The 13,367-nt window shown below is 39.5% G+C and overlaps 1 protein-coding gene across 2 annotated transcripts in view; it reads left to right on the forward strand.

Moving 5' to 3' along the window:
* LOC306861467 (SH3 and multiple ankyrin repeat domains protein 3-like) overlaps positions 1-12,623 on the forward strand; it is a gene marked incomplete at its 5' end in the record, with an annotated part of 32,215 nt that extends 19,592 nt beyond the window's left edge. The window contains 11 exons of one of the 2 annotated variants that reach the window (XM_079403721.1): positions 296-409; positions 524-599; positions 3,194-3,276; positions 3,361-3,485; positions 3,874-4,009; positions 4,139-4,219; positions 4,971-5,107; positions 5,496-5,592; positions 7,046-8,921; positions 9,113-9,158; positions 9,773-12,623. In XM_079403721.1, the coding sequence (XP_079259847.1) occupies positions 296-409; positions 524-599; positions 3,194-3,276; positions 3,361-3,485; positions 3,874-4,009; positions 4,139-4,219; positions 4,971-5,107; positions 5,496-5,592; positions 7,046-8,921; positions 9,113-9,146 (2,759 nt within the window). In that variant the 3' untranslated portion in view covers positions 9,147-9,158; positions 9,773-12,623. The remainder of the gene's footprint in view (positions 1-295; positions 410-523; positions 600-3,193; positions 3,277-3,360; positions 3,486-3,873; positions 4,010-4,138; positions 4,220-4,970; positions 5,108-5,495; positions 5,593-7,045; positions 8,922-9,112; positions 9,159-9,772) is intronic. The other variant, XM_079403720.1, reaches the window with a different exon arrangement.
* Between the last annotated feature and the right edge of the window lie 744 nt (positions 12,624-13,367).

Here is a 13,367-nt window from a genome sequence, read left to right on the forward strand (position 1 = left end):
TATATATATAATTAAAATTGTGATGTCTTGGTTTGGAAAAAGGGTAAAAAAAAAGAAAAAAAAAAAGAAATCATATTTATACTTGAAGGCATTCAAAAAAGTAAACTAAATGAAGACTTTGTAAAAAGTACCTACCAAGACAGATTTAATGTAATCTTCAAGTAAATAAATAAATAAAAAGAAAAAAGTTTGTTTTAATATCTGGGAAAAGAAATGCCTGCAGTTGAATAAACATCCATAAATGAGTTAAAAATCCAAAATACAGCATATAACAGTTTATACGCGTCTCCACCAGTGCTAAGCATAGGTGAAGGTGGATTCTGGGAAGGCTCAGTTAAAGGACGAACTGGCTGGTTTCCTGCTCACTGTGTAGAGGAAGTCCAGATGAGACAATATGACCCACGACTTGGTCAGTGCGCACACACACACCCTCACCTACATTCAGAAGCAAAATTTTAAAGTATTCTGCAGTGTAATGTTCAGATTTTATTGTTATTGATGTGCCCACTCATCTGTTTCTCAGAGACAAGAGAGGATCGCACCAAGAGACTTTTCAGGCACTACACTGTTGGCTCCTACGACAACTTTACCTCTTACAGGTATACATTATATTCAACCATATATATATACAGTTGAAGTCAAAACTTTACATACACCTTTCAGAATCTGCAAAATGTTAATTATTTTACCAAAATAAGAGGGATCATACAAAATGCATTTAGTACTGACCTGAATAAGATATTTCACATAAAAGATGTTTACATATAGCCCACAAGAGAAAATAGCTGAATTTATAAAATTACCCCTTTCAAAAGTTTACATACACTTGATTCTTAATACTGTGTTGTTACCTGAACGAACGATCCAAAGCAGTGTTTTTTTTGTTTTTGTTTAGTGATAGTTGTTCATGAGTCCCTTGTTTGCCTGCTGTTCTTCAGAAAAATCCTTCAGGTCCCACAAATTCTTTGGTTTTCCAGCATTTTTGTGTATTTGAACCCTTTCCAACAATGACTGTATGATTTTGAGATTCATCTTTTCACACTGAGGACAACTGAGGGATTAATTTGCAACTATTACTGAAGGTTCAAACGCTCACTGATGCTCCAGAAGGAAAAGCATTAAGAGCCGGGGCGTGAAGAAGATACTTACTTGTTTTCCAGAAGACAAATTAAATTAAATTTACCTTGATCTTCAAATTGAAAAAGTTTTCATGCCCCGGCTCTTAATGCATGGTTTTTCCTTCTGGAGCATCAGTGAGCGTTTGAACCTCCTGTAACAGTTGCATATGAGTCCCTCAGTTCTCAGTGTGAATCTCAAAAAGATGAATCTCAAAATCATACAGTCATTGTTGGAAAGGGTTCAAATACACAAAAATGCTGGAAAACCAAAGAATTTGAGGGACTTGAAGGATTTTTCTGAAGAACAGAAGGCAGTTTAACTGTTCAGTACAAACAAGGGAGGGACTCATGAACAATTATCACTAAACAAAAAAACAACAACTTTGGATCGTTCAGGTAACGACACAGTATTAAGAATCACGTGTATGTAAACTTTTGAACGGGGTCATTTTTATAAATTCAACTATTATTTTCTCTTGTGGACTTTTATGTGAAATATCTTATTCAGGTCAGTACCAAAACAATAACATGCATTTTGTATGATCCCTCTTATTTTGGTCAAATAATTAACATTTTGCAAATTTTGAAAGGTGCATGTAAAGTTTAGACTTCAACAGTATATATATATATATATATATATATATATACACACACAGTGGTGTGAAAAAGTGTTGGCCCCCTTCCAGATTTTTTTTTTTTGCATGTTTGTCACACTTTAATGTTTCAGATCATCAAACAAATTTAAATATTAATCAAAGATAACACAAGTAAACACAACATGCAGTTTTTAAATGTGGGTTTGGATTTTGTTTGCCCTTCATGAAAAAAAACCCTTCATGGCCCTGTGTGAAAAACATGGCTTTCCTGTAGCTCAAATAGTAGAGCATGGCACTAGCAACGCCAAGGTCATGGGTTCGATTCCCAGGGAAAGCAAGAGCTGATAAAATGTAAAAACTGTAACTTGAATGTAATGTAAGTCGCTTTGGATAAAAGCGTCTACTAAATGCATAAATGTAAATGTAAAAAGACGAAAACCGCTGCTGAGCAAAAAGAACAAAGGCTCGTCTCAGTTTTGCCAGAAAACATCTTGATGATCCCCAAGACTTTTGGGAAAATACTCTGTGGACTGACGAGACAAAAGTTGAACTTTTTGGAAGGTGTGTGTCCCATTACATCTGGCGTAAAATAACACAGCATTTCAGAAAAAGAACATACCAGCAGTAAAATATGGTGGTGGTAGTGTGATGGTCTGGGGCTGTTTTGCTGCTTCAGGAACTGGAAGACTTGCTGTGATAAATGGAACCATGAATTCAGCTGTCTACCAAAAAATCCTGAAGGACTATGTCCGGCCATCTGTTCGTGACCTCAAGCTGAAGCGAACTTGGGTTCTGCAGCAAGACAATGATCCAAAACACACCAGCAAATCCACCTCTGAATGGCTGAAGAAAAACAAAATGAAGACTTTGGAGTGGCCTAGTCAAAGTCCTGACCTGAATCCTATTGAGATGCTGTGGCATGACCTTAAAAAGGTGATTCATGCTTGAAAACCCTCCAATGTGGCTGAATTACAACAATTCTGCCCAGATGAGTGGGCCAAAATTCCTCCACAGCACTGTAACAGACTCATTGCAAGTTATCGCAAACGCTTGATTGCAGTTGTTGCTGCTAAGGGTGGCCCAACCAGTTATTAGGTTTAGGGGGCAAGCACTTTTTCACACAGGGCCATGTGGGTTTGGATTTTGTTCTCCCTTCATAATAAAAAACTTCATTCAAAAACTGCATGTTGTGTTTACTTGTGTTATCTTTGATTAATATTTAAATTTGTTTGATGATCTGATACATTAAAGTGTGACAAACATGCAAAAAAATACAAAATCAGGAAGGGGGCCAACACTTTTTCACACCACTGTGTATATATTGTGCTTTTCCAACCACTGCCTTTCTCTCTCTTTCATCCTGAATAAATACAATATGGTGCCAGTGTAGGGGATTATGGGTATGGGAGGGGGAATCTATGAAGACAGTGAGTTCTGGCAGTGCAGCACATCTGACTATTGACTTCTATAAATTCACAGTGATTATGTTATAGAAGAAAAAAGTGCAACGTTGCAGAAGAGAGACAGCGAAGGATTTGGCTTTGTGCTTCGGGGAGCTAAAGGTCTGAAACACACTCACATGCATGCATGTTAGCACGAATTAAATTCACATACATATGCAGTAATTAAATGCCCTTTCTTGTCAGCTGAGACGCCCATAGAAGAGTTCACACCTACTCCTGCTTTTCCTGCCCTGCAATACCTGGAGTCTGTGGACCTGGAAGGGGTGGCGTGGAGGGCAGGGTTAAGGACTGGAGATTTCCTAATAGAGGTTAAAAAACCTTTTGATTTATACACACACAACATTTTATTTGCTAAAGCAGTGATTTTCAAACCATATATTCAAAAACTGGCCTATATTAATCATTGTAATTAACAAAAAAATATATATATATTATTTGACTAATCTGAGAAGTCTCATACGTCACCAGAGAAGTCTGCCGTTTGATTAAAAATTACAAGCTAAAAAAAAGAAAAAAAAAAGAAACATGCATGGATGAATCATTCACAATAAGATCAATAGCATGCATTTAGAAAATAGATTTGGTGAATTTCAGTTTCATGCTGACTTTTTTAGACTGAAGAATGTCATCATGCTTCTGCTGGGTTTCTACCGGCTATGCGTTACATCTTTCTCTAATTCTCCGCACATTTGTCAGGTAAATGGGGTGAGCGTAGTAAAGGTGGGACATAGGCAGGTGGTATCACTGATTCGGCAAGGTGGAAGTCGGCTAGTAATGAAGGTGGTGTCTGTCACGCGCAAACCTGACACTGGAGACGTCATCCGCAAGAAAGGTTCTTGTCCTCACTTCATTAATGCATGCAAACCATGCATTTTTATTTTTATTTGACTGGACATCAAGAATGAAAGAATCCTGAAAAGTTTAAATATCACATTTCTTGTTCTTTCTGATAATTAATTAGCCCCACCACCTCCCAAGAGAGACCCAAGCACCAGCCTGACCCTGCGCTCAAAAAGCATGACTGCAGAACTGGAGGAGCTGGGTAAGACAGATGCTCATACAAATAAAAACGGATGCACACACCTCCTTGTGTTATGCTAGGTCTCAGATAAGTCAAGTTAAAACAGATGTTATCATTATCTTTGAGGGCATAGCACGTTGGATCCTTTTTTTCCAGGAACACTAATGGAGAAATACGTGCAAATTAATGTCTTTTCTTTCCGTGAGAATGATACAGCAGTGAAAGGAGTATGAATGATTGTGCAGTGATAGCTTTGCTCATTCATTGCTAACGAAAAGTGACCATCTAATACTCAATCTATGAGCTAAATCAGGAACTATAGATTTGTCCTTCTTGTCCACAAGCGTCAAGGAGAAGGAGGGGAGGTAAGATATGAAACCAGTCTCACGTTGACGATGTCCTTTACTGGTTCTATATGCTGATTAGCATGTGATGTTATGGATGGATTTATCTAACCTGTTTTTTTGGCTTGTGTGTTGTTGCCTGTGATTGCGAAAAACTGTAAAGTCAGAGTATGTGTATGTGTTTGTTTTTCTTTTTGTGGATTGTAGACAGCTCTTATGTATGTGTTTTGTGAAGTTTTGTGACTCTGTATTTGTTTTAGTGTTCCTTTAGTCTACGTATATTATATACATCGGATCTGTGTACTTGTATTTTCTTGGTGACTGTGTTTGGTCTACTGTGATTTGATCAGAGGAAGGACCGGAATATTGGTCAGGAATGTGTATTAAGTGTTTCTGTATCTGTGTGCATCTGTGTGTATCCCTCACAGAGAAGTTGGATGAGATGTTGAGTTCGCCCAAAGAACCGGTTGTAGTGATGAGGCCACGTCCTGCGGATTCAGACTCTAGAGCAGCCACTGTGAAACAGAGACCAACAAGTCGCCGCTTCACACAGGCTGAGATCAATGTGAGTCTATACATCATTTTAAAAAATTAAACGCGTTTTTAATATATTACAATAATATAAAAGTTTTAATTATGTTTTAATTAAAACAAAATACAAGAGCCCCTGTTATATATTGCAATATGTAGTTTCTGATATACTATGCATTGTATGCAACAGATGGTGCATATCACCACTATAGTACAGTAGCCAAATTGTGTCAGTAAAGATTTGGCTGCTGATCAGTTTTTGTTTACATTGCATATTGTCTTTAGGTTAAAAAATGTAATTTGTTGTGACTGCATTATTTCTTTGATAGCAGATTAATCAGAATCTGTGATTTGTTTGTTGTTCTGACAGTAACTGAATTCTGGCCAGTATTTGATCATGTATTGTTTTTGTTTGTGTGTAGTCTCTGTTAGAGAGGCAGGGTTTGCCAATAAGTTCCCTGGCTGTGGACAAAAGTCACATGCAGCTGCCTCGGGGAATGTCAAGAACCAAGTCATTTGGTAAGGTGTCAGTGGCACATACACAACCATTCTCTCGAATTCTCCCTTTTCATAAACATAAACCAGTGACATAAGGGGCTATTAAAACATACTGTAACGATCATCAGAGTTCTGAGGGGCTGGTTGCATAAACTGCTTAGACTAGTCTTAAAAAGCTAGTCTTCTATTTTTTTTTCATCGAGACTGGTCATAACTTTTCATAGTCAGTTAGGAAAAGGTAGATTTGTCTAATTCTAATCTAAAAAGTAAGACTGATTACCCCTTGGCTAACTACTAGTTGGTCAAACTAGTTTGTAAGACAAAGCCTTAACACAGTTCCCTTACCAAAAAGTAGTATACTTAAAGTTTATTTTAATAATTATACTTAAAGTATACTTAAATATATACTTGAACTTTACTTAAGTATACAAATATCAGTGTACTAGTAGTATACTTGTAAGTGTACCATTTTAATAATCCTTGGCCCACTTTCTAGTGTATAAAATATACTTTTAAGTATACTTTAAGTTTTTAGCTTGTACTGCAACTATACTAAAAGTGAACGTATAGATATACTGATAGTTTACTAATTAAATACTTGTAGTAGCATTTTTAGTATACTTTGAAGTATAGTCTCAGTTAACTACTAGTTTAGTAGTTTTATACTGCAAGTATACTTTTCTTTAAGTGAATTTTACATCATACTTTAAGTATACTACTATGTCCCTATTTATTAATTTGTATTTTGTTATATGAATATATGAACATACATCAAAAGAAAGAACAGGGTATCTGCCTTTAAACAAAAACATTTATTCTAGCTTCATGCATTCTTTTTTTAAACACTTGAATGTTGGTAAGTTTCATAAATAAAAAATTAAGAAATAAACAATATTTTGAACAAAATGCTAAAAAGAACTATGAATTGGATTCAAAAAGATAACCAAATGTAGATGGAGTCAATCAACACCCCAAAGCTTGACAGTCATTATTACCTCTTCATTGGTCGACATTGTATTCCATAATATTACACAGTTTTGATGCGGTTTAATGTCTGGTGATCGTGTTAGATTACATGTGGAAGCGTCTGTTGTTTCGGTTTCTTCTTCACTTGTGTTTTTGGAAATTCTGTAAAAAAGATATGTGCTTGCGCCCCCTACCATATAACAATGAAAACACTGATTCTAGGAGCACAAGTATAGCTCAAATATATTTAGACTTTTTCTAAGTTTAAGTAAAGTATACTTAAATGTCATTTTAAGTATATTTCTGAGACGTACACAATGCCCATTTCTGAGAAGTACATAAAAACTAGACAAAGTATACTTTCCTATTTTTTTGTTTAAAAGAAGTATACTAATAGCACATTTGAATAAACTTCTTTTTCGTAAGGGTTTCTATGTTTATGCAACTAACTTCTTTGATCTTTGTTCAAACCAATACAACCACAGTCTCACCGAGAACTGTTTTACAGGTGCTCCTGAAGATGAAAGAATCTCAGCCCTGATTGGAGAGCATCGCTTTCCGAGAAGCTCTTCGATGACTGACAGCTTTAGACAAGATAGTATTCCACCCCCTCCACAGATAGCTCCTCCACCACCTCCAACTCCCTACTTCCTAGATTCAGGGCCACCTCCATCCTTTCTTCCACCTCCGCCCCCTTCTCGCGCTGCCAATCAGAGCCGTTCAAGCTTCCGCCCGGGGGCGGAGCCCAAACTCCATGGCCCAGTCACAACAGACCGCCAGCGAAAAACACGCTCCATGATCATTCTTCAGGACACCACCCATTTGCCAGTGGAGCCTGCCCCTATTGCAAGACCACAAACGCCTACCTCTGGAGCGGTTCCACCTGAACGTGGTCGTAGGCGTGGACCACCTGTGGAGAATCCGTATGCTAACGTAGGTCGTCTAAGTGCAGTCTATACTCCTACCAAGCCCCAGCGTAGAAAGAGCCCGCTAGTCAAACAAGGACCAGTTGAGGAGGGAGCCGCTATTCAGACTAGTAGAGACCCCTCTCCTTTAGGAGGGTCACGGATTCCACACAGTAGCCGAGCAGAGCAGTTCCAACAGCAAGTTCTCTCTGAGCGAGCTAGAATTACGCCTCCAGGGGCCCGACGCAGGCCCAGCGTTTTCCTATCTGTAGAAGGGGGTGCAACTGAGCCACTAACAACACCGTTACTTTCTCAGTCCCACTCTGTGGATGAGTTGGCCGAGTTGCCTCCACCTGCACCAATGCTTTCCCCTGGCCCACCACCAGGGGGCACCACTTTTATACACCCTCTAACAGGTCGACCTCTGGATCCTTCCTCACCTCTAGCACTTGCACTGGCTGCACGAGAACGTGCCCTTAGTGGCCGGAATACACCCACCCCTACACCTTCGCCCACACCTTCGCCCACTCAAGGTCGAGCAGTGGAAAGGCCAGAAACAGAAGGAGGAGCGACACCACCTGCTCCTCTTGAGGCTCCTCCATCTAATTCCTGGAGAGATGAACCAGTCAGCATCACAGAAACGGCAAGCCAAGTGACTAGCGGTAGCCCTGGGTCTGGACGAAGCCTGGAAGAGGTACTTGTCCCACCCAGCGTGCAAAGTGTCCAACCTGCGCTGATGGATACAGAACATACCCCACCGGCAGTCCCACCCACTCTACCTTCCCCTGCCCCTACCCTCTCAAATCTGACTGCTCGAAGTCTGACGATGAGCTCAGAGGAGGAAGCAGAGCCTTACACAGTGACACTTCCCCCTGCGTTGCTCTCGTCCAGTGATGAGGAAACCAGAGAGGAGCTCCGGAAGATAGGCCTTGTGCCGCCCCCTCAACCCTTCGCTAATGGCCTTCTAATTAAAGAAACACCCAAAACCACTCTAAGCATTTCACCTAGCGGATCACGGCCATCCATTGCAAAGACCTCCTCTGGGAAAGCAAGCGATTCTACGGCAGACTCTGGGGTTGAAGACCCACATATGGAGACAACCAGTACTGTTTCCACAGTCTCCAGCATGTCCACTTTGTCTTCGGAGAGCACAGACTCCGCTCATGCTAGCAAACCACGTTCTGGGGTGGGGCGTGGTCGCCCCGCCCATCTCAGGGACCCACTGCTTAAACAGTCATCAGACAGTGAGCTGCTTCCACACCCACCCAGCACAGGCCCCAGCCGTCCACGCTACCTATTCCAAAGACGTTCTAAACTCTGGGGGGAGGAGCCCCGGGGCCAGATGGGTGGGTCTGATGAAAGTCGGCCTGCTGCTATGGGGGCAGAGTTGCTAAGCAAAGACAGTCATTCTCTGGGGGAGGAGCCACCGATGGGAGCACCTCTTGACCCTGGCAGGAGATCACCTGTGGGAGGCGCCAGGTAGGAAAGATCTGTTAAAAACTGCACCAACTAAACAACAGCAGCACATTTTGCACACCTGCATGAAACACAGCACAACTTTCAATATCACTTAGCAATACACCCACTTGATTTTGACATCCTTAGCCACACACCTGGTTAAAACTGCCTATCCATAACACACGTGTGTGTGTGTCTGTATGTCCTTGCAGATGTGAGGAGAATGGAGAAGAGAGTAAATCGTAGGTTTTTAGCTCTGTGGGTAAAAACAACTCCTTGTCTAACTAACTTTCACTAAACCCTTTACTGCAGCCGTTAATCAAGCTGCAAATGCTACTGTGGGCTTGTATTAAAGGCTTATGGTAGTTCATTATGCAACTGAGGCATTTCAGCTTCTGTCTGTCTTTGCGCAACGAAACTGGAATTTTCAGTGTACCGCTGAAGGCCAATCAAATTGCTTTTTCATAAAAAGTTGAATCTACATTTAATTTGTATTGCTGCATTGATTGTGGTAAGTTTATTGCAGCAAGTTTCGGATGTTTACAAAATGAATACTGAAAGCATGCTGTGGTGGAAATACTGTGAAATGCTAATGCACCATTTTTCATACCCATTCTGAGGACTCCAGTTTTATATTAACTGCTCTAACTGTCATTTTATTGTATTAAGTTCTCTGCATGCTCTGCACTATATAAATCCCAATGCTGTAAGCATTGGATCCACTTTCCTTTTCTCTCACATTAGCATCCCAGTAGTTTCCTAAAAGTGCTGCAGTTAAAACTCTACCCTTGTTTACTTTTTTGTTTCCGCTATATCTTCCTCTCTCTTATTTTTCCTTTAATTGTCTTTTATGTTTTCACTCTCTCTCTTAGACTCTTTAGTAGTTTAGGGGAGCTTCACACCATCTCTCAGCGGAGTTACGGCACCACCTTTGCAATCCGGCCTGGCAGCAGATACCCAGTGACCCGTAGGACTCCAAGCCCTGGAGCCACACCAGAACGGAGTGAACCGCTGGGGCCGGTCCGTACATTTGGCCCTCATCACCATCATCACACAATCCTCAAGTCTTCTAGCCTAAGTTTGCCCCAGGAGCCCAAGGAGGTACGTTTCGTCATGAGGAGCGCCAGCGCTCGAGCCCGCAGCCGTTCTCCATCCCCCTCTCCATGTGCCTCCCCCTGCCCTTCACCGGTACTGGGAGCCCCTCTCCTGGCCCTGCGGCCATTCAGACAGCGCCCCCTAGCACTGTGGAGTAAGTATGACGTGGGAGAGTGGCTAGAGAGTGTGGGACTAGGAGAACATCGTGCCCGTTTTTTGGAGCACGAGATTGAAGGCGCCCACCTGCCTGCACTGACCAAGGACGATCTGGCAGAATTAGGGGTGACGCGGGTGGGACACCGAATGAACATCGAACGTGCACTGAAGCAGCTGCTGGAGAGTTGAGGAGAGCCAAAATGCAGGATATAGTCCCATCACAAAATAAATTTTTACTATTTAAATTTCAAGTTATTCCGAAGTCTAACACCATAGACTCCAACCCACTTTTTTTTTTTTTTTTGCATTGCTCAGCCCTTATATAATATAGATTTTACCCAAGCACCAATGATTTAACTCCCACAAAATCCACCATGTTTCTTCACTAGTTTGCCACCTACTAAGAGTAAAAATAATATGCTGGACAGGAGTGTGGACCTACTGCGCAATATCTACTATTTACAGCTACAGGTCTAAGAAAATCAAACTGGCCATGTTTTTAACTGGGTCTTCTGCACAATAACAAATGATATAGCCAGCAATCAGCCATTTCCTTCACGTGCCATGTTTTACAATCAAATGATGATGATGAAGGTGTGGCAAACATACAGACTGCTCTCACATTATCAGAGGAAGTCTGAGAATATCTTCACCGTCTGGATTTGTGTGCATTTCCTGCTTCCAGGAGAGAGACTTCTGAATTTTAGAGAGCAGCATCAACTTGAGTGCAAAGGGAAAGAAAAGAGCAGAAACCTCTCCTGTAAACAATGCCAATGCTTCCAAGTGCCCGGAATTTACAGTATGTTCACCGACCATCTTGCAACTCAATAGTAGATAGCCATGTTAATGGTGATTATAAGATGCGTTGCAGTAACTGGACTTGGCATGTGAATGCAACATGTCCAAGTAAGAAAGGATCTGACAATCTGCCCGAAACCAGGAGAATAAAACTTCTCCCAATACAATACAAGTGTGGCCTTGAGGTAATACTGCTGCCATCTAAAATTTGTTAAAGATAGATATTTTCAGTCACTACATTCAATTTTATATGTATATGATATATATGGAGTTATATATTCAAAAAAGAAGAATGTATGAGAATAAGGTGAGATATACTTGTCTTATGCCCTGTGAGATTGTGTCATATTTGGTCTCTCTTTATATTTGTTATTTTATTTGTCAACTATCAACCAATACCCTAACATGAACGCAGTTACTCTTTTTTCCCCATGGTATAACTTGTGATTTGTGAGTTATAAACACATAATCTTTTGACTAGTTCATGGTCAGTTATTTAAGAATTTCATAATTACGGACAGACCTTCTTTGTCGATTATGAATAAATGCTCAGTAAGACTGTATGTAGAATAACTGTTTCGTTTAAACAGAGGATTTGAAATACTATGGGTTGTAGGAATTTATTTGTTACCTTTTGTAAATGCATCAGTGAATCATTTCATGCTGATCAATTTGTGAATTCAAGACGTAACAATGTTTCTTTGCCATGATTTGGTTATGTATTGTGCAATTACTCATTTGGGATTTAATTCCTATCAAGTCTTTCAGTTTAGAAAAATATGAGCAAAATATGCTAACTAAGGGCTTTTAACATAATTAAAATTGTTATTAAACATGTTTTAATGCAGACTGCTAAACTGGTGAATTTGTCTGATTCACATTTATAGGCAAGTCTACAACTTAAAGTAATAATGTGACACATTGGCAAAAACAAAGGTAGTGTTTATTGGCCTTAAAAAGCAGTGTGTCCCTGACCATAATGACCTGGGAACATTTTCTGTTCCTAGTAAAAGTGTGACATTTTCTTCTAGTACAACCAAATTACTAAAAGTAATCTGATTACAAGCATATCTACTGTGAATATACTTATTCAATTCAATTCATTTTAAAATCCCCAAGATTGTCATATAATCAAGCAAATGTTGAGATTATATTGTGTCAAAAAAGTATCTGGTAACTAGCTTGACTGGTTTGTTGTGTTTTGTGAGCTGGAACAGTAGGCGTTGCTGTGGTTTACATATTTAACTAACAGTTGAACTGTTGCTAACAGAGGAGAAAAATCCTCACACGTCACTCCTCCAGTTGGTCAATTTGCACAAAGATGTGGGTGCTACAGTTTATAAGCCATCTGCATAAAATATTACTGTACTTCCCTCATCTGTCCCTGTCCTTCTCCCCCTCTTCCGATCCTCACTCATTTACACTCCTAAACACAATTATGTAATTAATTACTGGTGTAAGAGAAGGATGTGGCAGCCATATTCTTTCAGTTAACGACTTTTAGGAGCCATTTCTTCTGTTGTTGACTTTTTTTTTTTGTATTCTTTGTTGGATGAAGTGATTTGAGGATCAAGCTTTTGGACATGTTTGCTTTAAAATGAGAAAATGTACACAAAAATATAATTTGACTTGTCTGTTATTAAAGATCATCTCTCAGGCTGTGGGGATTAATCAAAGAATGCATAATCTTTCTGTGGAGAAAAAGAAGGGGGTTGGGTTTATTAAGATTTGTGTGTGTGTGTGTGTGTGTGTGTGTGTGTGTGTGTGTGTGTGTGTGCGTGAAAAAAAAATTTATAAGTCAAGAATTTTAATGTTAAAAGGACAGAGGTCCAGTTTCTACAAACTAAACACTTGCTTTCTAAAATACCAACCAAGAGATAAAAGAAAATATCAGATTCTAATAAAATGCAAGGTTAAAACATTATGTATAAATAATTGAAAAACCAAAGTAAATATAAAAAAATTTAGAACTACATGGAAAAATGTCAAGTGGTCTATTAATATTCAGTGATAGTTCAGGTTGCATGTCTTGAATGATTAAATGTTTATATTAGGTACAGAGATTATCTTTCATGGTATACATAAAACTTAAGTGTTTCCAATGATGCTCGTTATGGGAGATGTCAACACTAACTTGAAATCTTTGAAAAACACCCATATTTTTATTACATATTTTCAAAATGTATTGTAGGCTATTTACTCGCAACATATTGTTGAACCTGGCAATTATTATAAAACATGTTTCTCATGAGAGCACAGCAACATTTTAAGCTTAAAACATTACATCATCCCCCGGTTTCACAGACAAGGTTTAAACCTAATCCTAGACAAAAATGTCAATCTGAGCTGTTTCAACTGAAAGAAACTTGTACTGACTGATCTTAAAATATATCAGTGCCTTTGTTTTGTCTCAAGATT

The sequence above is a fragment of the Barbus barbus genome (assembly GCF_936440315.1).
Source record: "Barbus barbus genome assembly, chromosome: 42".
NCBI lineage: Eukaryota > Metazoa > Chordata > Actinopteri > Cypriniformes > Cyprinidae > Barbus > Barbus barbus.